Raw genomic sequence first — 24,973 nt, forward strand, 5'->3', positions numbered from 1 at the left:
GCAATACTGTAGCAGTCTAGGATGGCATTATGCTCACTGCAATGTTGTTGAGAAGATGGCACTGTCCGCTATGAGAGTCTGCTGCTGTCGCAGTAAACGAGTTCAGAGTTGGAGGAATTACTGAAGACTCCTAGTCTTTTTTTTTTTTTTTTCGTTTCCCTAGCCCTACAACAGGTGCTATAGCTAAGCGTTTTAAATAAAGCAGTCAATTTTTTTCTTTGACTCCCATTAATCCCGGCCAGATGATCTTTCGTCAAACCTTTGACTTCATTTCTGTTACTTTGGAATAAATTTCAAAAATTCATGTTATCGAAGTTGCCAAAGCTGCACAATGGAGTATGAGGGATGACATTGTGGAGGGTTCTCAATGACTTTTTAAGCAGTTTTCTTTGCCTGTTCTTCGGGTTTGGCATTCACTGTTGTTTCCTCGAATATTTGTGGATATAGACAACTTAGGCAACTAGGTATTTGCTGGTTAGACAACTTGGGTCATTGGGTATGGGTTCGAATATACAACTTAAAGCTGGATACTGTCTGGCCTAGTATAATACTTCGGTCACTGGGTATAGGTGCTCGAACATTGGCACTGGGTAAGTACAATTGAGTATGTGACATTGTAACCTGTGAGGGGCCTTAAAGGGCCCATCACCAGGTCTGGTCATTTCAAACTGACAAGCACAGTGTATACTATGTGCGCTAACAATCATGCCTGCAAAGTATTACACTGCTAAGCGCCGTGAAAGTAGCTTAAATTTAAAACCAAACGCCATTTGTCCTCCTCGTGGGCGCCACACTCCCAGCCGGAGAGTCGACATCTATCACACAAGTGCGTTTACGTACATGGCAGTGCTGTGACGTCACTCATAGAGGCATGTGGCTTAGAGAATTATTCAAGGCAACAGCAGTTATTTGTTTGATCTGTTGCTTCAACAGATGAATTAAACTTTAGAGATATAATAAAACCTGCAAACCAAATGTTTGCATGTCTTTGTTTTCCTTCGTACCATAGTAAGAGATGGACCTCCGTTTTGTCTGCTTGTTCCCATGCCATGCAGTCGCGCGCGCAGAGAATGAAACTAGTATGTCATTTTCTACCGTGTTCCAGCGCGCGATCATGCTTTGTGATCCGTTTGCGTCCACTTGTGTTTGTGTAGCACTGACTTATGCTACTAGTCAGGTGTTCTCGAGCACAGTGCGCAAAATAGTGTGCTGCTCGAAACAAGACAAACGCAACAGCTCGTGTGTGAGACCATGCGCTGCGTGCGCTGCGCAGCAAAAAAAGAAGCAGGCGGGGCCCGTGACGTTATGCGTCACACAATCCTTCCACTCCGGTATGAGAGAACGCAGGGAAGGAATTTCTTTTGTGGAGGTTAGACAGGGGCAAGCGGAGAATCTATGTTGGTGGTGACGCTCGCCTCCTGAAATCATGGGTTCGCGGCACTGAAGTATTTCTGTCTTCGCTATTAAAAAAATCGCAGCATATCCACGAAGTGAATGATGATGAGTGGGCGAAGCACCGGGGGATCATTCGGGTAAACCACAGCTACGGACGAGAGTTAAAGAGAGAGCGCGTCGGGAGCGAGAGAGAAAATTACACCATCTTCCCATAGGGGAACCCTGAGTAGTATGCGAAGCAGCCATGGGGTCGACTCAAGGTAGTTTTATCAGCTGTATAAACTTGGACATGCAGCAGCACCAGCAACGCGCAGAACTGTTGTCGACGCCGTCGGCGTTTTGCCCACGTTTGCACCGAACGCGCGCAAAGTGGAACCGGAAGTGGAACCAGAAGTGGAACGCCATCTAGTGAACACTTCATAAAACTACAGTTGGCTACGGACACACAACGCCATCTATTGAGCAATTCATAAACTAGAGGTGGCTACATACTACTACTACTACTACAGAGGAGGGAACGACGCACACCCTAAGGAGCTTCGCCCCTAAAACCAATTTGAAAAATTCTTGGGGTAGAACGCTTCCTAGGTGGCACATAACAACCTTCAGTGTATAACCAAAATTTGCTAGGTGGCCTGGTGAGGGGCCAAATGCCTTTAGGTATGTGTCATACTTTCAGTGCATACACCTCTCATCAACAGTGTTCTCTTGACAAGCATCATACATCACCTTTGTCCTCGTGACACAGACAGCTAACAGACACAGTAGACGAAGCTGTGCTCATGTTACTGCTGCTACTTCTCCAACTTAAACAAGTTTCTCATCATTTATATTCCAACATTGCGTAGGATGTGCATGCTTTTTTACTGCCCGTGGTTCTTTAAACTACACAGGCATTCTTGCATTCCACAGGTACCAACGGAATGTGGCAGGCAATTGAACCTCTGAGACTTCCGTCTCTGCTGCAGAATGCCACAGTTGCTAGCTGGGTGGGGAAGTCTAGCTCCTAGTCTCACCGGCTTCAATTCTGGACTAATGGTTGTCTGATCAACGCCTAGTCAGGACATTGCGTCTTTACTGATAGGGTCTTGGACATTCCCACAAAATCTGGAATGGTTGAACACAATTCCTAAAAATTTGATTTTGCAACTGCTTTACTTACACATTAAATTCCACATATATCAAACTTGATGGGGATTGCGAAATAGTTTGATATATCAATAATTTGAAATATAAAATATGCCTATTTGAAACCGCCACATGTTTTGGACAGTTTCCTGAAATCATGAAAAGCCGGAATTTACCTATCTGCTTCGCCAAGGCCGTGTTAAACACAGAAAAATTTACTTATTTTATTGCACACGAATGTCACAAGTCTTTTGCGCTACAAAGTGGTTGTTGATATACTGATCGCAACACTAACCTGAAATCCCATGTCATCTGGATGCGAGACCATGGTGCACCTTGCACGCTTTGAAGTGCTTGTTACGCACTTTTATTCAGGCTAACATACCTGCCAAGTTTGAAGAAACTACAACCGGGAGATCTTCCGACCAGGGGGGGTCAGTAGGTTACACCCCCTCCCCCAAGACTTCTATATTTTCAAGTACTGACAGGAGAACTTCCTTGTAATTTTATTTACAGCTATAGAAATGACCACATGAACATCAATGTCTCACTTTTGGAAACATTTCGTTGTTGCTAATTCTGTCGTCAAAAATTTAATTAAATGCTCAGGTCTTACGTCCCACAACCACCATCTGATTATGAGGCATGCTGTAGTGGGGAACTCCGGATTAATTTCGACCACCTGGGGTTTTTTAACGTGCACCCAATGGACAGCGTTTTTGCATTTTGCTGCCAACTAAATGCGGCTGCACTGCTGAGATTTGATCCCGCGAACTCGTGCTTAACAGTGCAATGCCAAAGCCACTAAGCAACCATGGTGGGCGTTCAAAAATTCTTCAGATAATGTTTGATTGTAAGAAATTTCATTTCCATCATGATTTGCGAGGATGACTTTCTCAGCATCTTAAACGAGAAACACTGGACGAGCGGCACTGCGTCCTCGTATTTTTCCCAGTGTTAATTGCCGCTCGCACTCTGCATTGCTTTCAATGTCACTTCGGCTGACCACTACATTAAAAATACTTGAAGGTACTTTTCGCACTAGCACTCCTTGCTTTTAAAGCCATGACTGACCGTAAGCCTGCCAGAGCGGCTGACGTTGAGAACAATGGAGACTCTAGTGTTGCTGGGCATTCGCTCGCTAGCTTAATGAGATTAGGGCCACTAGGGCACCCAACAACCCGGTCAGCGTAAGGAGCGGCTCTGCGGTTAACGAAATAGCGCATGTATAGGGTTTCCCTACTTCTTAATGTTTTGCGCGATTAACTTCCAACTGGATTGGATTGGATTCCATTTGCCTATGTGGCCTGACAAAGACGCGGATAGAAACGGGACACAACTACAATTTCCGGGAGATTTTCCTGTCAACCGTACAACCGAAAGAAATGGTCCAAATCCGGGAGTCTCCTGGGTAATCCGGGAGACTTGGCAGGTATAGGATAAGGTAGACATGGATGCAGTGCGGAAGCAAACCAGCCTGTATGGAATGCCTTGTGTCACCATCAGCGCATTTGTAGTGCGAATGCTCTTGCTCATTTTGGTACCATGCTCTGTCATACAGTGCCGATTGCAGTGTTGGTAAAACGCTCCCTCAATATAAAAAAATTGCAAGGCCCCATATGTTTCACGTCTACCACTAACTGCTATTACATGGCCAAAACTTATGTGAAGCATAGCCATATCAGTATCAATGAAAGACTGTAAAAAGTGAGGATTAAATTATTACCATAGAGATCTCAAAAATGAAGTGACACAGAGGAGTTGAGACACCATAATCCCTCCATTGGGAACAACACAAAGAACACCAGAGTAAATATGTATGAACAAGTGATGACTTTATTGGTCATGCACTGAATGGGCAAAAATACTGTTACTTTAATGGGAGAGAAAGTTGCACAAAAATATCAACTAAACATCCAGATCTCAATGACTCATCACTATAACATAGAGTCGATTGCTTTTGATCTATAAATGCTCCAGGTTCCTGCAAGAGAAAGGAAAACAAAGACATCAATTGTTTACCTGAAACTTATTAAATTTTAGAGCACTACCTCACATGCCTAACAATCTGCTATCTCACAAGGAACTGGAAGGTACATGTGGCATCGGCACCAATTTTTCACTGTTTTATAGCAGTTGGAAGCTGGCAAGCTGAACCTATGCCTTGAACTTGACCTGTTAAATATTATCACTATATCTTGCTGTTATTTCTTATTATCCATTTATATCTGTAACATTGCTCATGAGAATGACGAAAAGAAAAATGACAAAATTATGCAGCTTCCACACAAATATGGTGCATAAGTTGACAATATTAATACAATTTAATTTACAATGCAGCTTCCTTTTTAAACATACAACAATGCATTTTCACTGACAGTATGATGCGATACAGATATTTAAAGGTGCACATTTAGGGTTGCCGCCTTTGCCATGCAAAAGAGCTGGCACCGAGAAAGGGTGTGGATGAGGGGCATGGTGAGATATACTAAAAGCAGAAATAAAAATAGAATGAAAACAAAACATTGTAGCAATATGCTGAGTAGAAACTTTGCATGACTGAAATTTATTGAAAAGCTTCATATAAAATTTGGTACACTCTTAAAATGTTCATGTTGATGCTGCTGCAAATTTATTCATAAGCCATGTTACTAGCCTACTAAAACACAGCAGTATGTATAAGTCCAGATGACAAAATATTAATTCTCTAAGACATTCAGAAAAGTTTAATAAATTAGGAATAAATTTGTTTGTGGCTCAACATGAATGCACTCTGTTGAGCTCAACATGAATGCTCAACAGAGTGCTTGAAATGCAGCTTATAATGTGCGAATTTAGGAGGACCTGAAAACTGGTAAATGCCGTGCTGATGTGAGGGTCGAACTAGCACCCCAGCACCATGGAATACTGGTCGTGCCAGTGAAAGACCAGCCAGGAGGCAACTCTATGCACACTGTTGTCGTTTCAGGTAATGTTGTAGACGGGACAGATGCTCTGTAACTCATGAATAATAGTAGTAAGAGATCGAAGTATAGCGAGCCAGCAGCTTTGCAATGACGGCATGTTTCTTACACGTGAAACACGTTTAAAGATGCCGCACCACTTGTGGGAAAACCATAAGTAATGCCATTGGGGTCATCTAGTTAATGTGTATGTGGGGCTTGTACTGCACAGGGCGAATTGACCTTTGGTTGTTTCCGCGTGTTTGGTTATTGAATGTGGGATAGGGTTTGCTGTACTGTCAGTGTTGATGGGCATTCCCCTGTCATCGTACGTCCTCTCAAGTCTGAACTGGACCAACCCTCTTTCAGTGGGGCTGGTATTGGTTACTAGTTTGTCACTTGTGGGCCAAACTTGCATGCCTGACGATGCCTGGAAAGACTGTCTGGGGGTTCTGGTCTAAGGTCAAGTGCATCTTCAGCTCTGCCGAGTAGCACAAGTTCTCAGTGTTATCCAGTTCCAAAAGCTTTCTCCATAAATATGTCCTGCCTGTAAATTTCTATATGTAAAGCTGCATTACTGTTACAACTTCAAGCTTTCTCCAGTCTTTACAGTCATTATTGGCAAGCAGCCTGTCCCCAGCGGGCACACCTCTGGTGCAATGAGCAGAATCTGCCTTCATTTAGACACCTATTGGACAGGCTTCAATGCTTCACTGAAGTCGCAGACAAGAAAAAAAAAAAAAAAAAACAAAGAACACAAGCCAAAGTTTACTACAGTGCTTATGAATAGGAGATACGTGAAGTTCTGCAAGTGCGCTTCCCCACACATCTCGTTTAACCTACATATGATGGTGGACATCACCCAAGCAATGGAAATCAAGCAGGAGTGCATGAGCTGGTGCTGCTATCCTTGCCACCATCTTTTCCTTACTACTATGACCTCGCTGTTTGCTAGACTACTCTCAGCTCAATAGTGCCATGAGTGGGGTCGTCGGCCATCTTGTGTAGGGCAAACCAATACTGAGGGAAAAGCCTACTTCCAGTATTTCGTATCCCCTATGGCAGTGACTTAATATGGAAAAGGGCTTTCCTACCCCGTAACTAGCTAGGTGGGGGTTGAGAGCCATCATGCTGGCGAGGAGGGTTGTCTTCTGATTCCGTCCTTGGCACTGCATCTTCATGGGAGACTTCTGATGCATCCTGGTGTAGTAAGGAGGAGGGGAAACACACAGAAAAGAGTGGCATTCACAATTTTTATCAACTGATTAATTGTGTTCGATGCCCCAAAGCAAAATGCGGGCTATGAGAGACGTAGTGAAGGACTCATGATTAACTTTAACCACCTGATGTACTTAACGTGCATATAAAGCATAGCAAACTTGCTTTCTTGCATTCTCATATACTTGAATGCATCCACTGTGGCTGGGAATCACACCCACAACATATTGCTCAACAGCAGAGCACCGCAGCCACTGAGCAATTGTGGCAGGTATTTACCATTTCAGACTGCTACTTGTAGTACTAGTAGCCATTCAATGTAACACTTGGAATTCGCCTTAATTAGGGATGCAGCTACAACGAATAGACAACAGCCTGAAGTGCAACGTAGTACCTCATGTGTAAACACTAATTAGAGTGGTGAAAGGAGTGCCACAAATGTCTTATTTAACTGCGACAATTCTTTTTACACATAGCTTCTTGATGATGAACAAGGTTCTATAATCTGGCAAGTCTCATAATTAGACCTGTGAATGAAGACAATACCACATAAAGCTACCTTGTCTTCAAATATTTAAATAACCTGAAGGAGCCCCAAAGCACTTTTTTAACTAATCATAGAATGGCCTCACTATTAAAGGACGTCGTCTCACAAATCTCATGTAGCAAACATTTTTCAAACCCTTCGAGTATAAGTAGAGTTATCGCACCGATATGTGGCTTTCTCTCTCTTTTCGTCTCCACCAGTGTGCTGGAAGTTACACAGGGGAGAAGCCTTGCCCAAAAGTTGAGTGTTTTGGCGGCCAAAGGGATCCCCATGGCACCCCATGGTGGCAGCGGTAAGCTACACTCCGCAGCACGCCACTGCTATTTTGGAGTCCACACACAGCATCCGCAGCTACGCGCAACTACCGTGCGCCGACCGGCAGTGCAACAATGAAATTATTAAGGTGAAAGCCTTATATGTCTTGTCAATCAGTCGACTTTGAGAAAAAACGCGTCGGCGACACGAAAGGCACAAAAAGGCTACGAACCCTCGACTATTGGCGGGAGTTGAACCCACGACCTTTGAAGTGAATTAAGGCTATGGACTCTCGACCTTTGGTGGGAGTCGAACCCATGACCTTTGGTGTTAATAACAGCAGAGTTAATTAAGATTGAGTTAAGGCACTCGAACCCACAACCTTTAGTGGGAGTCGAGCCCATAACCATTGGTGGGAGTTGAACCTTAGACCGTTGGTGGGAGTTGAACCCACCATCTTTGGTGCTAATAAAAGCCAAGTTATTTAGGGCACAGTTAATTAAGATAACAATAACACTCGAACCCCCGACCTTGGGTGGGAGTCGAACCCTCAACCTTTGGAATTAAGAGGGATGACTAAGCAAATTAAGGGGGACTAAGCGAATTACGAAGATGAGTAAACAAATTACGAGGATGAGTAAGCGAATTAAGAGGACGAGCAAACGAATTAAAAGGACGAGTAAGCGAATTAAGGGGGACGTGTACCCCCTCACCTAAATCTTTTCGGAACACGGGATCCGAGTTAAACCTAAATTTCCTCGCAGCCAAGGCATAGGTCCTTCAACTGAAAGGTAGAGTTGATACTTCTGTTCTCCGTACAATCGTCCCCTTCCTGACATAAATTTTACACTCTGTGGTGAAAATGCGAGAAAATTTTACTTATTCCCATTTTCCGTGCCCTGAAATATTCTGAGTGTGGCTGTACGTCGTTTGTCCGTCTTCAATGCATCGGAACTTGGGCTTTCGCGTTCAAGTCGTCTTAGGGATAACATAAGAGACGCTGTGATTTTTTTTTTCTGTCTTTATGAGATCGGCGACATGCAAATATTTCATTTATTTATCTCAAAATTAGCAATTATGTATTACTGGGAATTTTCTCGCAATCAAGAAATCGGCCAATAGATGTTGGTGGGTACAGGTGCTTGTGAAGATGCTGCATGACGACATTCCGGAAGCAAGAGCAAGCGATTTTTCACTGTTTTCGACACAAGATTGTAAATTCCTGCTACATGCAGTGCAATAATATTTGGCTCATATGTTTACAGGAGCCTCTTGTACAGATCGGCAACGTTTCCTTAGTGTTGAATATTATTCTCTGGAAAAGAAGAGAAGAAGAAGTTAAAAGCGAGCGTGGACACGCCCGCATCCTTTTTAGTTGTTTTTGCAAGAGTCAAATAAACATGACGTTCTTTACTTCGGCTCCACTTGGTGGTTTTCGACAGTATGGTGCCGTGACCAGAATAAGATCTAAAGTTGAACACCCCTGACGATGAAGCGAGCTCCCTGAAGAGGACAACCGACTGATGTAATCAATGCGACAATGCTGAAACAGAAACAAAGAACAATCCACGCCATCACGAGTCTTCCGATTCTTGACGTGATGACAAGGAAAGACTACGACGGAAATGTCCTACTGCTTGAGCAGTGGTCACCAGGATCATCAATGACATGACAACTCCTATGCAGATGGAACCAAGACCAACTGGCGAGCTGACCAACCATCTTAACCTAAAATAAAGGAAACTATTGTCATGCTGTAGTGACCGTCATGAACACAGTAGCAAAACTGTTCTTGACAGTATATCGACATCATTATTATGGACTTTGATAAACAAGCAGAAGAGCAGGTTACTGATAATAAACATGAGGATCAGCTTCAAAGCGTCGGACAGTATCAAGAATCTATTCTCCTTAAGAAGTCCCCGCGCTGAACGCATTTTATCCGCGCTCCAAGCAACAACTATGCATGCTTCTCACGATGACTCTTATCAAGCACGTGCACAGGTTAAGCTACCTAAGCTTGGTGTGCTGAAATTTCACGGTGACCCCATTAAATGGCCAGAATTTTGGGATCAATTTGAGTCTACCATTCACTAGAACCGATATCTAACAGACATAGACAAACTGAAATATCTTTGGAGCTACCTGACGGGTAAAGCGGAAAGTGACATCAACGACCTGTCGACGACTAATGAGAGTTATAGCACAGCCATCATCAACAGCCTATATTTATGTCCACTGCAGGACGAACGCCTTTCCCTGTGATCTCCAATTACCCCTGTGTTGTGCTAGCCGATCCCAACTTGCGCCTGCAAATTTCCTAACTTTATCCCACCACCTAGTTTTCTGCCGTTCTATAGCATAGTTATAGAACTTCTCAAAGAAAGGTTCGGTCATAAGTTGCTGATTGTTAACGACCACATGCGCCATCTTCAAAACTAGAAGAGGCTACGTTCAGCGCAGCCTCTTCAAAACTACGTCAAGTTTGCTCCGATGAAGATTTCAAAGGGCTTCAAAGGTTGCATGAAGAAGTGCAGACTCGCGCGAGATCTCTTCATAACCTCGGCGTCGAAGAATATGAAGTGCTTCTGAAAACTGCTATAATACAGAATCTGCCACAAGAAATGGTACTCCGTTTCACTCAGCGCATCTTGTCTTCGACAAATACAAGTTTTACTAGTAACAGACTTAATGAAATGTCTGTTCTTCTAGACTTCTTGAGCCTTGAAGTAAGAAGCCTAGAACAGGCTATACTGATGACTTTTAACAAGAGACAACAAGCCTTAACAGCAAAACGACAATATAATGAACATTTCCAAGGTTCTGCATCTATGTTAACCGTGAAACTTACTCCAGAGAGTTGCATACTATGCGGCGACAAAGGTCACTCAATGGATATCTGCCCAGCTGAACTAACATTAGACGAGAAAAAAGAGGAACTACGTAAATTAGGATGCTGCTTCCGCTGCGCTAGACAATTTCAGATAACGAAGGGATGCAGAAGCTGGAAGAGATTAGGCTGAGCAAAATGCAAGGGACAACACATAACATTGATGTTCGACCCAAGTTAGAAGCAGAAGAATGCAGAAATGCAGACAACTGTTTCCAGCTCGTCAACAGACTTCCTGAAGTACACAGTTCTTCTGCAAACCGCACAAGTTCGGGCTCAGGGCACTGGAAGCAAACTGATGATGGTAGTTAACACAGCTTCATCATGGAAGAGTTGTCTAGGACGCTGAAAGACACTGTGTTAGCCGAAGAGCAGCTTTGGGATTTGGAAACATTTCATCAACTTGGAAATATTATCGGAGAGTACGAGTCAAACTCACTTCAAATGGAGGCTATAGAAGTTCCAGAAACATGCAACAACTTGTCAGCACTGACAGAGACAAATGTACTTGAAAAGGTGAAAAGCAAGGACTTACGTTTGGCTGATGTCACCGTATTTCAGGTCTCGCCTGAGCCTGAAATAAGCATGCATATAGGAGCAGCCTATTACTGGCAGCTCGTCAGCGGAAAAATTCATCGGCTGGACGACTTCTTGACTGCCATCGAAACTATCAAAAGATGGGCACGAACGCACGCCCGCATTCTTTTTAGTTGTTTTTGCAAGTGTCAAACAAACAAGACGTCCTCTACTTTGGCTCCACTTCCGGGTTTTCAACACTTACTATGCTCAAAAAGTGTTTCAAGGCCCCAAAAGCTGCATGGCACAACGATGCAACAGGACAGCGAAATGGTGGATGAGAAAGGAGGCCCACAAAGTGATTGTTTTCGTCAAAGCAGGGGGTGGGGGAGTACTACTAATAATAAAAATAAAGTACTTGGCACAAATGCTGTAACTGGAAAGGGAGCAATATGCTTACGGATGCTGCCTGCCTTGAAGCAGTATCATCAGTAGGCTGTTCTGCCACACCACCTTCAGCTCCACCAACAGCCTGCATGGGTGCACAAAAGACAGCAGTGAGACTACAATTTCATAAAATGTGAAGACGTGAGTACAATCATTAACACAGAAACAAGTGCCTTAGTGTGATGTGCTAATAAAGAAAGAACGAAACAAAAGACAGTGTCGCAAATTATTGACCTCCTAGCCTGCAGCCATAGCAGCCTGCCCATTTCACGAGTTAAAGTGTGCATCATTCTCTAACTTGAGCTGGAACATCGAGGACAATGCTAAGCATGTTGTTAAGGGTGCAATACATTTTTGCACTTTGCTTATGATACGGTCAACGATGCTGCAAGGAACAAACACGTGTAGACTTTAGTAACAGCAGCAGGCACATCATTTTCAACACATAAAATATTGAGTTTGACATACCGTGTTTATTCACAAATAGGTCGTCGTGAGAATGATGGTAGATTGATCTCTCTTACTGAATGCTTTCAGCAGAAGCGGACTTGATGATAAGCAAAGATGCCTTTGATACCCAGCGAGATGCTTCCGCTTCTTCTTGAATGCCTTGCACTAGGAAGGCTATGGCGGAGAGGGCCTACAACGCTCTGCCTACTGAATGTCACTGTGGCTCGCAGTTCAAATTTGATTTTGGATGTTTACGTAGACGCCACTACTTCCGATTTTAGTGACTACGACGAGATTTCCAGGATGTTGCATTCTTTTTCCTTTCAGTGCAGACACCCAGTAGCCAGATTCAATTGTTATCACCAATAATCCGCCGTGGGAACATTTAGTAGGGAGGCTTATTTTACCACAGAACACACACAAACATTAACGGTGCCGTGGCTGCTCATTGTTACATTCGAATATAAGTAGGTTCAACTGTACTTTCAGACAAATTAAAATGTTTAATGTCAGTCCCCTCTTTGATTTTTTTTCTGTGCAACCCAGTTAACACAAATATCGGTTGTAGGAATGGAATTTTCTTGGCACTTAAATATTGTTATAAGTGAGTTCGACTGTACAGCGGATAAGCTTCAAGATGAACTCTGTTAAATAAATTGTCTGATAGCCTAAACAGTTCAGGGACTTTTGTTTAGTTACCAAATATTCAGTGAACTGTTTAACACAAACAAATTTTTAAGATTTTCTTATGTTTTTCCTAAAGGGCATCTACTGTAAATGTGGTAAGCAATACGTTTTACATTGATTCATTCTCACAGATAAAGTTTAGGTTTTTCGACACAGGACGTACTTCACCGGTTCTGAACTCTTTTGCAACTGGGTCACCCTGTATCTTTCATACATGTTGTCTCCATCACTAACCCTACGGCTGCTTCAGCAAGCAAAACCACACAAAGTGGCACAACTTACCCCCAACAATGCTGGTGCTGCCACATCTTCAGGCTGCTGGTCTGCGGCATCTTGTTCAGCAGCGGGCGACTGGTCTGCTTCGGCCAAATCTTGGGTTCCCTCAGCCTCGGGCTCAGTTTCCAGCTCACGATCTTCGTCGTCTTCTGCTTCCTCTCCCTGTTGCTCACCGCCAGGTGCAAGGCCCCTGCAGTGGACGATACGCCAATTTCTGAAGCAGGCTTTCCTGTGTGCCTCACCTGCTCTAACCAAAACGGTCAACCCCTCCGACTAGTTGGACTGCTAGAGCTGAAAGTGCATTTTTCAAGCTGGGATGGTGCGAGGAAAGGAGCGTGACAGGGACGGTTGCATCATCCTGCACGCTGATGAGTTATTTACGATTCTAGATTGAAGTCTGCCATCTTGGTTAAGTAGTCAGATGAGACATGTGGAGAAGAACACTTGCAGATTTTGCCTGCAGTAGAACGTTGTTAAAATTAAGTCACACAGAATAGGTTACCCTTCAGGTGTGGGGTGGGGGTGCATGTAGTCACTTAGCTGTAGCTCAAACATTCCAGTAATTTAGGTTGTCCCGTTCTACTGCATGTACAAGTGAAAGGCACATTTTCAGGCATGAACAGGGCACCATTACAATGATAGTGGGCTTCGTTCCTTCACTACACAATTTAACAGAGCACTCCAAGATAGACACAATGTAATGTGAGTAGTGCAGTGTGCCCTTGCTTCTTTAAAAATTTTTTTTCTTCATTTTGGTTCAATTCGAAAATCTGCTTCATTCGAACAATTTTCGTGGTCCGGCGGCCTTCGAACTGTTGAGGTTTTACTGTAGTTGGCTGCTGGGTAGAACTACAGCACAGCAGGCCCAGGGGACTGAACAAACTCACTAAAAGAATTTGAAAGAACAAAACAATGCTCCAGCATGGGCACTAGACGTCTCAGTAGAGACAGCGTCCTGTGAAATGACATGCCACTTCCTGTCTCTGTCTGTCTCTCTCTCTTTGTGTGTGTGTGTACGTGTGGTTTAATAATGTGGAATGTTTTAAATAATTCTGCATCAAATAATGCTCCTATGTACTGTTCCCTAAACCAGTCTATGGACATTTAGAACACACCAGTATTCATAACATATCACTTTTTCCCAATTTAAAATGAACAGTAAACTACTTAAAAACAGTGAAAAATAAATTTCAAAATCAATTATCCAGAGCTACTATCAGCATCCTGCGAAAAGATCTATTGGAGGCAAGGCCATAAAATGATTTGCATGGCCATTTATAATTTGTATACTCCAGTGTTGGCAGTTCCAAACACCTTGACATCAAGAAGAACTGGACACTACCTTAAAAGGGTAGCGGTTTGGGCTAGTTGGTATGTCGTAATTAGCAAGAGCTATACCACTAAGCAAAGGACGAGTACACAACATGACAGTGCTTGTTGTCGTCTGTCACATTGTGTACTCATCCTTTCCTTTGCGCTATAGCTCTCGCTAATTATGGAAACTACCATTAGCTTAACATCTTTTCCAAATGTTTTTACGACATTTGTGGCACCAAAATCTTACCAGATTTAACCCTTTCAGTGTTGCATTTTTTTGGAGGTGACGAACCTCCAGCATCAGGCTTTTTCTCGGATATTATAAAACGGACGCAATGGTTTATTTTTGGTTGTGCAGAAATGAGTAAATGGTGCAGATAATGGCAAATGCTCTCTTGGTGTGGTCCTCACATTCCTATCAGACAAAAGAAATGTCAAAAGGAACACGGTGGGACAGAAATGCAGAAACATACCGGTACGTCAGTAACACTGAAAGAGTTAAGCTAGATCCAGCAAAACTTGGTAAACATGGGGAATTTTAGATTGATCAAAACCAGCAGGCTAGAGTTCACTTAGCCAATCACAGGGACCTGTTCCACCTACAATGTACACTGGTGTAACAAATCTTATATTTCCCTTGTTTCACCTGCTGAGTAGTTGAGTTTTCAATGCTGAGAAGCTGGTCAAAACTTCAATTCAGGCCAACTTTCTAACTTCTCCATTATAACACTCAAGTTTTCACTTATGCCTCTGCCAAATGCACTCAGGCTTTGTTTCATGAACCACATTCAGTGCGCGTCAACTGAATAAATGTTGATGAGAGTGCTATAAAGATTGGGTTCAGTTTTGTGGGAATGAGAGATTTCACACATCATGAAAATGCACCCTGTGACCACAAAGTCACCTAAGGTGTTGCAAGTGTGGAGTTTGTGCAAGTACTTTTGAATAATATGTGTCACTCACTGTTGCAGAAAAGCCAGTTCAATGTTGTACATAGCCTGCTGCACATCTTGGTTCACACCACGCAGTGCATGGGCCTGAAAATGTGATAGAAGTCAATTAGAGCTTTCACTTCGACAATACAGTAGAATTGCGTTAATTCGACTATGGTTAATTTGATTTTTCAGTTAATTCAATCTTGGTCGAAGGTCCTGGGAAAAATACTGCCAAATGAATCAGCGGTGTGTTTTGGCTTTTTTTCTGCATTTTGTTTATTCAGGCCCGCTGAATAATTTGTTCAATTTCGTCGGTCTTGTTGGGGTCGAACTAACGGAAGTCTACTGTAGTACTACATGGTGGCACAAAGACTAAGACAATACTCAATGCTGTGAAATATATATATAGTCACTGAGTAACAAGACCTACAAACGTAGATTAAGATGAATATCTCCTTCAGTCACTAATTATGATGGACTGTTAATAATTATATTAAAATTACATAATTTTATTCCAAGGCACTGCAGACTCCTTCGAAACAAAGTCAAAGTGGTAGGATGATCCTTTGTGCATTTTGTCAAGAGTCCTCCCAATTAGAGAATTAGATATTGATTTAGTGAATGGTGAATCAGCTCTTTTAAATAAAAATCAGCTGATCATCGGATCAAAGCAGATGCATTAATTATTGGCTACAAGCTTTACGCGAAAAAAAAAAAAAACCATTCCTTTGCAATAACTGATGGAATGCGGTATGTCAAACATCCTGTCAAACATTACAGTGTTTTCAGTAAAGTGATTATGTGCAGCAGTATACACTGCAGACTCAAATGAAATGGAGTCACACAGGGTAAGCAGGTTATATTGAGTGTTAGCTTAAAAGCCAACTTCAACAAAACCCGCCATGGTTGCTCAGTGGCTATGGTGTTGGGCTGCCGAGCACGAGGTCACGGGATCGAATCCCGGCCACAGCAGCCGCATTTCGATGGGGGCGAAATGCAAAAACACCTGTGTACTTAGATTTAGGTGCACGTTAAAGAATCCTAGGTGGTCGAAATTATTCCGGAGTCCCCCACTGCGACGTGCCTCATAATCAGATCGTGGTTTTGGCACGTAAAACCCCATATTTTTTTTTTAACTTCAACAAAATTCTGGACCGTGTAAAAAGCCACGTTTCAGATAATTTAGACATAGTACAGTAGCCTCTGCGAAAAATTTGACGCTGGCAATTCGAGTGGGTGCCTTGCAAAACGCTTGCAAAAATAGATGTTTTTCATACCGAAACTGAAAAAAGTGCTGCCATTACCACTTGCCGGAAGTGACATACTAGTATTTAGACTGTGGAGAACCAGCGCCCGGGTCTTCTGCTTCCCTTGCTTGTATACCGTTCCCATGTATCAGCGAACAGGTCTTGCATGTCGGCTAGCCACAGAGTTAGTATATGTACTCAGCTAGCTGCTTCGTGCGCTGTGCCCATGCCTTTGTGCACCCGCGATGTTCATTTAATACGAAGTATTCTCTGAGTCAAGCAGGTTTTGGTATCTGATTGTCTACGTTTAACAACAAGAGCCTTGATGTGTTGTCTCCGTTTGGAGAAGAAGAGCGTATTGGGGTGACCAAGTTAAAGGCTCAGGTATAATCCGGTGCAACGCAGATACAATTTCACGTGTGACGCAGTTACGCTACGTTAGCAAAAATTGTACCCTCTACAGTCTAGCGTGGCTGGCACGGGAATATAAGATGTCCTATCTTGCACTAGAGCCACTCAAGTAGAGTGCATCACGTGCTATCTTGGCTGACCAGCAGTATGCACAGCCAGGCTTGAGGTGCTTGCCCTCTAGCCCAGTCATGGGCTCAGTGCAAAGTGCGCGTAAGCCATGAAGTCACGGCTGGACAGGCCGGGCTATGTCAGTGGTAAAGTTCTATCCATTTCTCTCTGGCGGCATCGCATTCCTGCATGGCTTGCTGCCGCTCTACACCATGGCTGCCGTGTTGCATTCTCCTTTGTGACAAGTGCAGCATGCAGTTCCTACTGAGTGTTTCTGTTGCTGTGTCAGAAAGGCTTCCATTCGTCTACTTCGATGCGACCGATGCAGAGACGCACGAGATGTCTCAATGATGATGCACTACCAGAAATTATCGCTTGAGAAGATTGCTGCTGAATACAACTTAACTTTGCTTTTCGTGCGCCAACATGGCTTATAGTACTTATATTCATCCTGAGAAAGTGTTTGGCAAGCAGATCTTGCACGGGTAAGTGACTGTGCTCGTGAAATGTAGCTTGTGCAACTTTGTCAAGTGTAGTTTACATGCTTTGTCACATTAGCTGGTCCGCGCCACACTTGCCTGCTGCGGCATGGTGCACGCTTGCACTGTGAAAGCTGGGACAGAAAAGATGTATTCGGACTTCCTCTACGCAGCATTTTGTACTGCACAGCCATTGCTCATGTTCGAGTACTTGGGGCACCCAATGGCCTCATAATGCATAGGCATTCCTGCAACAGCTCAAATTAGTGCGCAACGAGAAAACACGCCAAGAGAAACACCCATCAACTTTCAAATGTTGAGCGAGCGACGCCCTTGGGCGCCTAGGCGCAAATGAGACACCAGCAGTCGTGTATGGTTCTGAAACTTTCGCCATATCCGCATCGCTACCGCTAACCGCCAGGTGCACACGTTGTCTGCTTAGGCGCTATTTAAAGGCTGCTAATAAGAAAATTAGGCAATTACCAGCCCTGTAGTTTTGCCAAGATTCCACTGATAGCATATGCTAAGCATCTATAGGCAATTTAGCCCAAGTGAAATTTCGTTGCAGGTGGCCTTTAATTTCCGTGTTTTTTTCCCTTGCCACTATGGGAAAGAATTGGCAAAAACAAGTCATGTACATAATTGTGTAGACTCTCTTTATCTTAACCCATAGACTAAAGATTAAAAAAAAGAAAAAGCTTAAGATCAGAAGAAAGGCAGCCTTAGATCAAACACAATATATTCTGTAACTAAGCTTGTGCACAGACCTAGAATTCATACAGGTGAAACAAAATACGATGGTGGCAGCAGCACAAGGTTGACAAGGGCTTGGCTTCATTGTTAACTTTGACTATGCACAAGTGAGCATGCACTAATGAGGGACAAACAACAAAATGTCATGAACAGCTAAAGTAAGAATTTTTTATGACCACTCGTTCATAATTTTTCTTTTCTGTGCTCTTGGCTGTGATGTGCACGACATCAGGTCATGCTGAAACTATAGTCTTCACAGTGGTTCTGCAAGGCAGAGGTTGCTGAAGTGCTTTGAGTTCAAGCAACCAGAGTTTGAGCCTAGACAAACAGTCCCCTTTCCTTGCAACAGTGTATGTAGCTGTTACTGATGGTAATCTCTGTAGAGCAATAATATGCATATTTTGCATGCACACATATGGAGAATAATAAAATACATGCAGTTTATACATATAAGACTTCTATTAATTTACAATGAGTTATTCCAACTGTGCTTGAAAATCCCAACAGCTACTCATATTTTTATAAGAAATGGCTCATTTTTTTTTTCAACTTAGTGTGTTGAATATCAGACAATTCAAAGTTGACAGAATTGGTCATGGATAGATTAAGAAGCATGCACATGGTGGATTTACCCCAGGGAATAAGGAAAGGGATTATCTTTTCTGGCAACCCTACTCTTGCCTAACTTGAGTCAAGTTAGGTAAAATCTGCTCTTAGGATATGTCAGGCAAGAGTAGGCTCATTCTGTGTCAGTTGAATCGTTAGGTACCTAACAGATAAATCAATGAATGCACTGACTTCTGCAAGCATGAGCATGTTGTCCAGTCCTGGCAATGACTCTCCAACAGGGCCTTCACCACCAGGCTGAGGCAGCTCTGCCGCCTGATAAAGAAGCAGTAAATATAGGTGACAATATTACAAGTCATACTCAGCGAAATACACAGCTGAATACCACTACAACGCAGTTTTTGCTACAAGGAATGGTTTTCAATTCTCCGAACAACAACCCACCGAGGGCGATACAGAAAGAGCTCTACAAAAAAAAAGAAAAAAAAAAGAAAATGCCAGATGGCCTTTTCACTCCAGCAAAGTTTTCAAGGTAATGTAAACCTAATTTTCCAGCAAAGAAACAACATTGTAAAAAAAAAAAAATTGAGAGATACAAAAGTGCGAAAGAAACTATAACCCTGAAGCTCTGCAAACAACAAAAAATCATGAGCAGCACACCAAGAGATTTATCGCAGCCTGAGAATCCAGTTTCCATGCTCGAAGCGATGGCATGGCTGAGCTGCCTGTAGCAAAGAGCAGTGGCAGCCATATGCTCATGCAAGCCCCATGAACCTGCAGTAGGTATAACACAGATCCAGATGGACATAGTTCTGGATACGATTGCATCATGCACCTACCCACATCCCAGCATGTTTAGCTAGCTTTTAGACTGGAGTGCAGTGCTGCGCTGTAGGACAGCACGCATCTGCTGTAGAGGTCAGGGCCCAAATAAGGTAATGATTGTATTCTAATCTTATTCCTTTTCATGCTTCATCAGTGGTCTAAACAGCGCTTTGCCCATGTTGTCAACAGCGTCGGCCGATCGTTAACAGAGGATAATAAAAAAAAACAAAAAAACACACAATTCACACACACACACACAAAAAAAAAAACAGTTCTGTTCGTACACCTTTAACAAGGTGTACGCACAGAATTCATAAAAAATGTTGATAGACGCACAAATTGATCACAGGTATCAGTATATTTACAAAGGGGTGAAAAACAGTGCTGTTGAACACTTACCGGAGCTGAAACTGTTGTGTCTTTCTCAGGCCAAGTCTGCTCAAACACAGGCTCTATTGGTCTGGCAGAAGCTGCTTGATCCTAGAGGCAAGAATGCAAATGAACCTGTACATCATGCACATGGGATGTCCATCAAGTAATACAGCCAGTCAGAACTGTCAAAATAATGATAGTTCTGAAAGGAGTGTACCAGAGTGCTAATGACAGCACTGAATTTTTTTTTAGCAAGTGAGGACTATGCAATATGGAGAATTGTACGAACCTCACTGGAGCCGCAGTCCCGCTCTGCTACCATTTGCTCAGCAGGAGCCTGAAAAAAAGCATGATGGCCATGTGTATACAGAGCTTTCACCAAAGGGCCCCAATTTTGTAGCGATGCCTTTTCTGATGCTACTCCTTTTTCCGCTTCATCAGTGGTCAGAGCAATGCTCTGCCCATGTTATCAATGGTATCAGTTCACCGTGAAAGGTGAACTGATCCCATTGGGCATGGAATCAAGTGGAAGGCATCACTACAAAATCGCGATGCAGAATGCTTGAAACTATGCAACCATGAGAAGCATTCAAGTTTCAAGTAAACTGCTTCACTCTTTTGCTTTAGCATGCCTGTCATGACAATTTCTGTTTAGCTGCAACTAACTACAAATTAATATACTACTAAGCAGGTTGCATGCAAACAGCATAATGCCAAAGAACAATTAGGACATTGTTATGAAAACATATTAGGGGCATCAGTAAGCCAGAATGAGTAAAGGTTAAAAGATAATGCAGAGCAGTGGGAGATGTCCTCACCACGCAATAAAGTTGATGATGACTGGTTCTGATAATAATGGTGATAGGTGCAAAAAAAAAAAAAAAAGAAATGGTTATATATTATGTGATAACGACGATAATTTATAGTGTTTATATCCCAAGCTAACACAGTGGCTGTAAAAAACCTTGTAGTGTTGAGCTCCAGATTAATTTTGACCACATGGGGTTCTTTTAAGCGGACTCAATACTTGGTACTTTAGCATTTTTGCATTCCACCTTTATCAGAATGTGGCCATGGTCGCCGGGAATTGAACCCATGACCTCATGATCAGCAGCAAAACATTATTGCTATTAAGACATTGCGATGGGCTTAAAGGGACGCTAAAGATTTGAGCTGTGTTAATAAATTACCATTCCAGAATAGCAAGAGAGCCACTCTTACTGCGAGCAGACAATTGGTAAGCGAGAAAAAAAAAAAGGATGGGTGGCGACGCCGCCTAGAAATTCTTTGATGCGCCGGCATAGATTTTGACGACATCTGCTCGGGCGCAGTTAAATTTTGGCAGCAAAATTGAGCTACACTGCATTGTAAAAGAGCCATGGACCAAACTTAGGACATTTCTAGGGGTGTGTGAATATTCAAAACTTTCAAATAAAGAATCGAATAGTGTCCTCCTATTCAATTCGAGCTTCGAATTAAATAGTCACTAGTAAATGCTGATATCTTTCAAATACTTTTCGACTATATCATAATGAGAACTGTGCCCAATTAAACATTGAATTGGAGCAAAAGTACGGTAAGCTTTCACCCCAGCGGGCATAGTATAGACATAAAACATGAGAACTTGTGTAATGGAGCAAGCTACGTTGCATAGGTTGCCATACATTACAGGCATTGATCATTCTTTACAGGCAGTGATCATTCGCGCTTTCTAAAGAGTCCCGTGCATGCGAAGAAACTACTGTTTGCTCCTAAAGCTCCATTTGTACTTTTAATAAACAACGCTTTATAACACACTATGTAATGACAGAAACTTGTTAACTTTAAGAATACTAGGATGTGAACATTGTGTGATATTATTTGTGATAACGGCTGTTCATTATTCAAAAACTACTCGATATTCGATTCAATTCGTTTCTGACACTATTTGATTCATATTCAATTCGGTCTCAAAAATCCCTATTCGCACACCCCTGGAAGTTTCAAGAACATTTACTGAAAAACAATGGCCAGAATATGAAACAATATTTTGTGAACCATGATGTCACACTAACATACTGGGACAGGGGGCTTCGGGGTAAAATTTAAAAATGAGACTGGGTGTCATTTTCTTTTCTAATGGCTAAACTACTACCGCAATATAAACGAAAGTAGAGTTCTTCAAGAATACTTAACCAATCTAAACTCATTCAGTGTTTCACTTGTGTGTCCATTTAAAGAACATGTTCTGATGAATGAAGTACAAGTATGTGTAGGTCCAGTGGAGATAACTATAACAGCAGCAAGACGAGAAAACAGAATGCAATCACGCTGCCAGACCCACTCACAGTTCTCTCCATGGAAGCAGTGGACATTGGGGAAAGCTGAGGAGGTTGGCTAGCAGAGCTGCACAGTGGCTTGGCCCTTTTGCGCGCTGTGACTGCCGCCAGAGGCCTCGAAATGTTCTTGTCAAAAGTGGAGTCTGACAGGGTTTCCTAGAGAATCACCGAAACATGGAAAATGGAGTTGGATGTTGCTCAAAAGCAACACACAATGTTCAATGTGCATTCAAACACATCATTAAAGGACAACTAAAGCAAGACTGGCAAGACATTTTTTTTAAAGGAATCCTGTCCTCATAGAGAATAAGTACAAAGTTCATCCAACAGAGACGAGTATGCTTTTTTGAATAAAGTGCACTGTAACATGCAAGGAGAAACACTTAACTGGCAACTCTACACACACTGCAAACCATGCTATTTGCTCCTTCAAACGCTTACACCAGCCTATCTGTGTAGTTGTGAGTGCAGATGGCAAGCACATCTTCATGAGGTAGCCAGAGTAACACTTTCTTGTTAGTGTTACTCTGGCTTCCAAGTCTGGCTTCCATTAGTGTTCCAAGTTGCTAAGTGGCCTTCAATATGCTATGCCTAAAGGGACACTAAAGGCAAATACTAAGTTGACATGGACTGTTAAAATACCGTTCCAGAAACCATGCAATGCTTTTTTTGTCCCAGGAAAAGACTCAAGGAAAAGACTTAGTTTATGAGAAAATTGTATCTGAAGGGTTCGAATACCTTTATCGCAATTCAAATCTCCCGCCACCCAATAGGGGAGTGGTGATGTTGCATATGCCATCACCACTCTTTGCTGCCGTCGGTGAGTAAAATGGTGCCAGATAGACGGCGGTGCGGTTTCATGCACAAAACGCAAATACAGCCAAGACAGAGCAGTGGATTTGCCGCTGCAGCTGCTTTTGGTCAAGGGGCGTGGACCATTCGGGCACGCCCGCGACATCACATGGAAGTGGAATTCTCTGCTAGTTACAGTGTGTGAGTTTCGCGAGCCAGCAAAACCAGCGCAGCACTACGCGATAACGAAACTACTGAAACGTGAAAGTGCGGGCGGAGCGGAGTCAAGCGAAAACGAAATCTTCCGACCACCCGAGCTGTTGTCAAAGGTAATGTCAATGTGTTCTTTTTTATATAAAAATGAAATAGCGTTGGACAAGTTGCATTTTATTTCATCTTATAATGCAATACAATGATGTTTTTATAACGAGTTGTTGAGTACTAGTGAACGAATTTAAATGAGGAGTGCCTTCATCATTGGGCAAGTACTTGAATGTCCCGGGGGAGTCTCTAATCGTGTCCTGCATTCACCTCAATTTCTCAATCACTAAGGCTCTGTTCACGATAACACTGTTGCCTTAGAGATTCTCAAGCACTAATCAATCACTTTACCTTTACTTAATATTTGACTTAAGCGTCTCTTTAAGCAAAAGTGCGGGCAATGCAATGTGACAGTTCATAGCATTGATGCAGCTTGATCAATGCTGATAATACAAAATGCTTCATGCTGCATCTACATGTGCAACAAAGAAACAATAAGAAATTAAATATTCTGTGGATATAATGCAGACACACGGGAAACAAAATATTTGTGTTTACCTTTATGCGAGAATGCTACAGCTGCAAAATAAGCTAAATGAGGTGTTTACATTTCAGGATGGCAATGTCAATACTGGACATTTTCTTACTGTTTCAGGTTATGAAAATGTGACAACGGTAGCCCACGATGTTATTGTACCTAACTGCTTCTGTAAAACCTGCATCCAGTGTTGAAGACCCTAATCTAGGCACCCAACAAAAATTATTTGTTGCTGGATATATTCACAATTAACAAGTGATTTTCCAACTTTAAGCTGTTACGGACCCATAAATGGTCAAGAGATATCCTTGGGCAGCTTAGTTTTCTGTTATGCAGAAATATGTACAGCAAACATCAAGCCTAAAGTCATGGCATAGTTGATGTGCCATTTCAGTTTATGGTTTATGCTTACTTTGATTAAGTTATATTCCTTAACAAGTATGCTGGGGCCAGGTGAAAGTAAAGAAGGCTGAATTTGTGAGTCTAGAATAAAGGTTTTAGAAAACACAAGTTCACTTGTAAAGGTTGTTGCAGGATGCCTGCCAGAAATTTGATTTCACCTGATCCTTTAGCAGCTACTTATCAATGCCATATTTTAAGAGCAATTTCTGCAGAGCCCTTTGAGTTTCCTCGAAGACAGCAAAGGATTCGTTAGTCCATTGCAACTATGCCAAGATCAATTTAGTGTTCAGCTATGCAAATAAGAAAATGGTTTACCTCAATCCTGGAACGGCTGTCAGTTGCAAATTCTACACTAGCCACGAGGTCAGGTGATGACTCGGAAGCACCTCTTTGAAACATGAGGTGGCGGTCACCATTTTGTGCACGGTTCTCTTTGGGGATGTTGCTTTTTGCTGACGATGGAACCTGTTGAAGCAGGTGGTAAGTAAAAAGTAAACTGCGAAGGTCATTCAGCCTCCAAAGCTCACTTTCGCTTTATCCAACATGGCAAGAAACGATCAGACTGTAAGAGTTTTTAATAGCAACAGTGAACTCTTTCATTATCACAGAAATGAACACGTAATAGCTAACAGTAACATGCATTTTTTCTCCCCATTTGCTTCTGAGACATGCACCTTGTATGAAAGCTTTGAAATTAATTTGCACCGTTAATTTGCATTAGGCTGGGAGGTCACTTGAGTGCAATTGTTGATCTATGAACGTTTCAGACAAAATACAGCACATGCATGCTAAATGCAGCCAGGAGCTTCCACTCACTCAAGTAAAGCTGGAAGGAAGCATGGCCCGAACTCTGCCCACCATTCTGGTTCATGTTTCCAAAACAGCTTAACGCCCAAT

General features: G+C 42.6%; 1 protein-coding gene across 1 annotated transcript in view; it reads right to left on the reverse strand.

Annotated features, from left to right (window-relative positions):
* Positions 1–4,333: 4,333 nt before the first annotated feature.
* LOC119449588 (uncharacterized) overlaps positions 4,334–24,973 on the reverse strand; it is a 378,080-nt gene continuing 357,440 nt past the window's right edge. Inside the window, 10 exon segments of the mRNA XM_049665319.1 lie at positions 4,334–4,507; positions 6,560–6,665; positions 11,352–11,423; positions 12,758–12,941; positions 15,032–15,105; positions 18,800–18,883; positions 19,793–19,873; positions 20,055–20,102; positions 22,093–22,239; positions 24,392–24,541. Coding sequence (XP_049521276.1) covers positions 6,567–6,665; positions 11,352–11,423; positions 12,758–12,941; positions 15,032–15,105; positions 18,800–18,883; positions 19,793–19,873; positions 20,055–20,102; positions 22,093–22,239; positions 24,392–24,541 — 939 coding nt within the window. The 3' untranslated portion in view covers positions 4,334–4,507; positions 6,560–6,566.

The sequence above is a fragment of the Dermacentor silvarum genome, chromosome 4 (genome assembly GCF_013339745.2).
Source record: "Dermacentor silvarum isolate Dsil-2018 chromosome 4, BIME_Dsil_1.4, whole genome shotgun sequence".
Classification (NCBI taxonomy): domain Eukaryota; kingdom Metazoa; phylum Arthropoda; class Arachnida; order Ixodida; family Ixodidae; genus Dermacentor; species Dermacentor silvarum.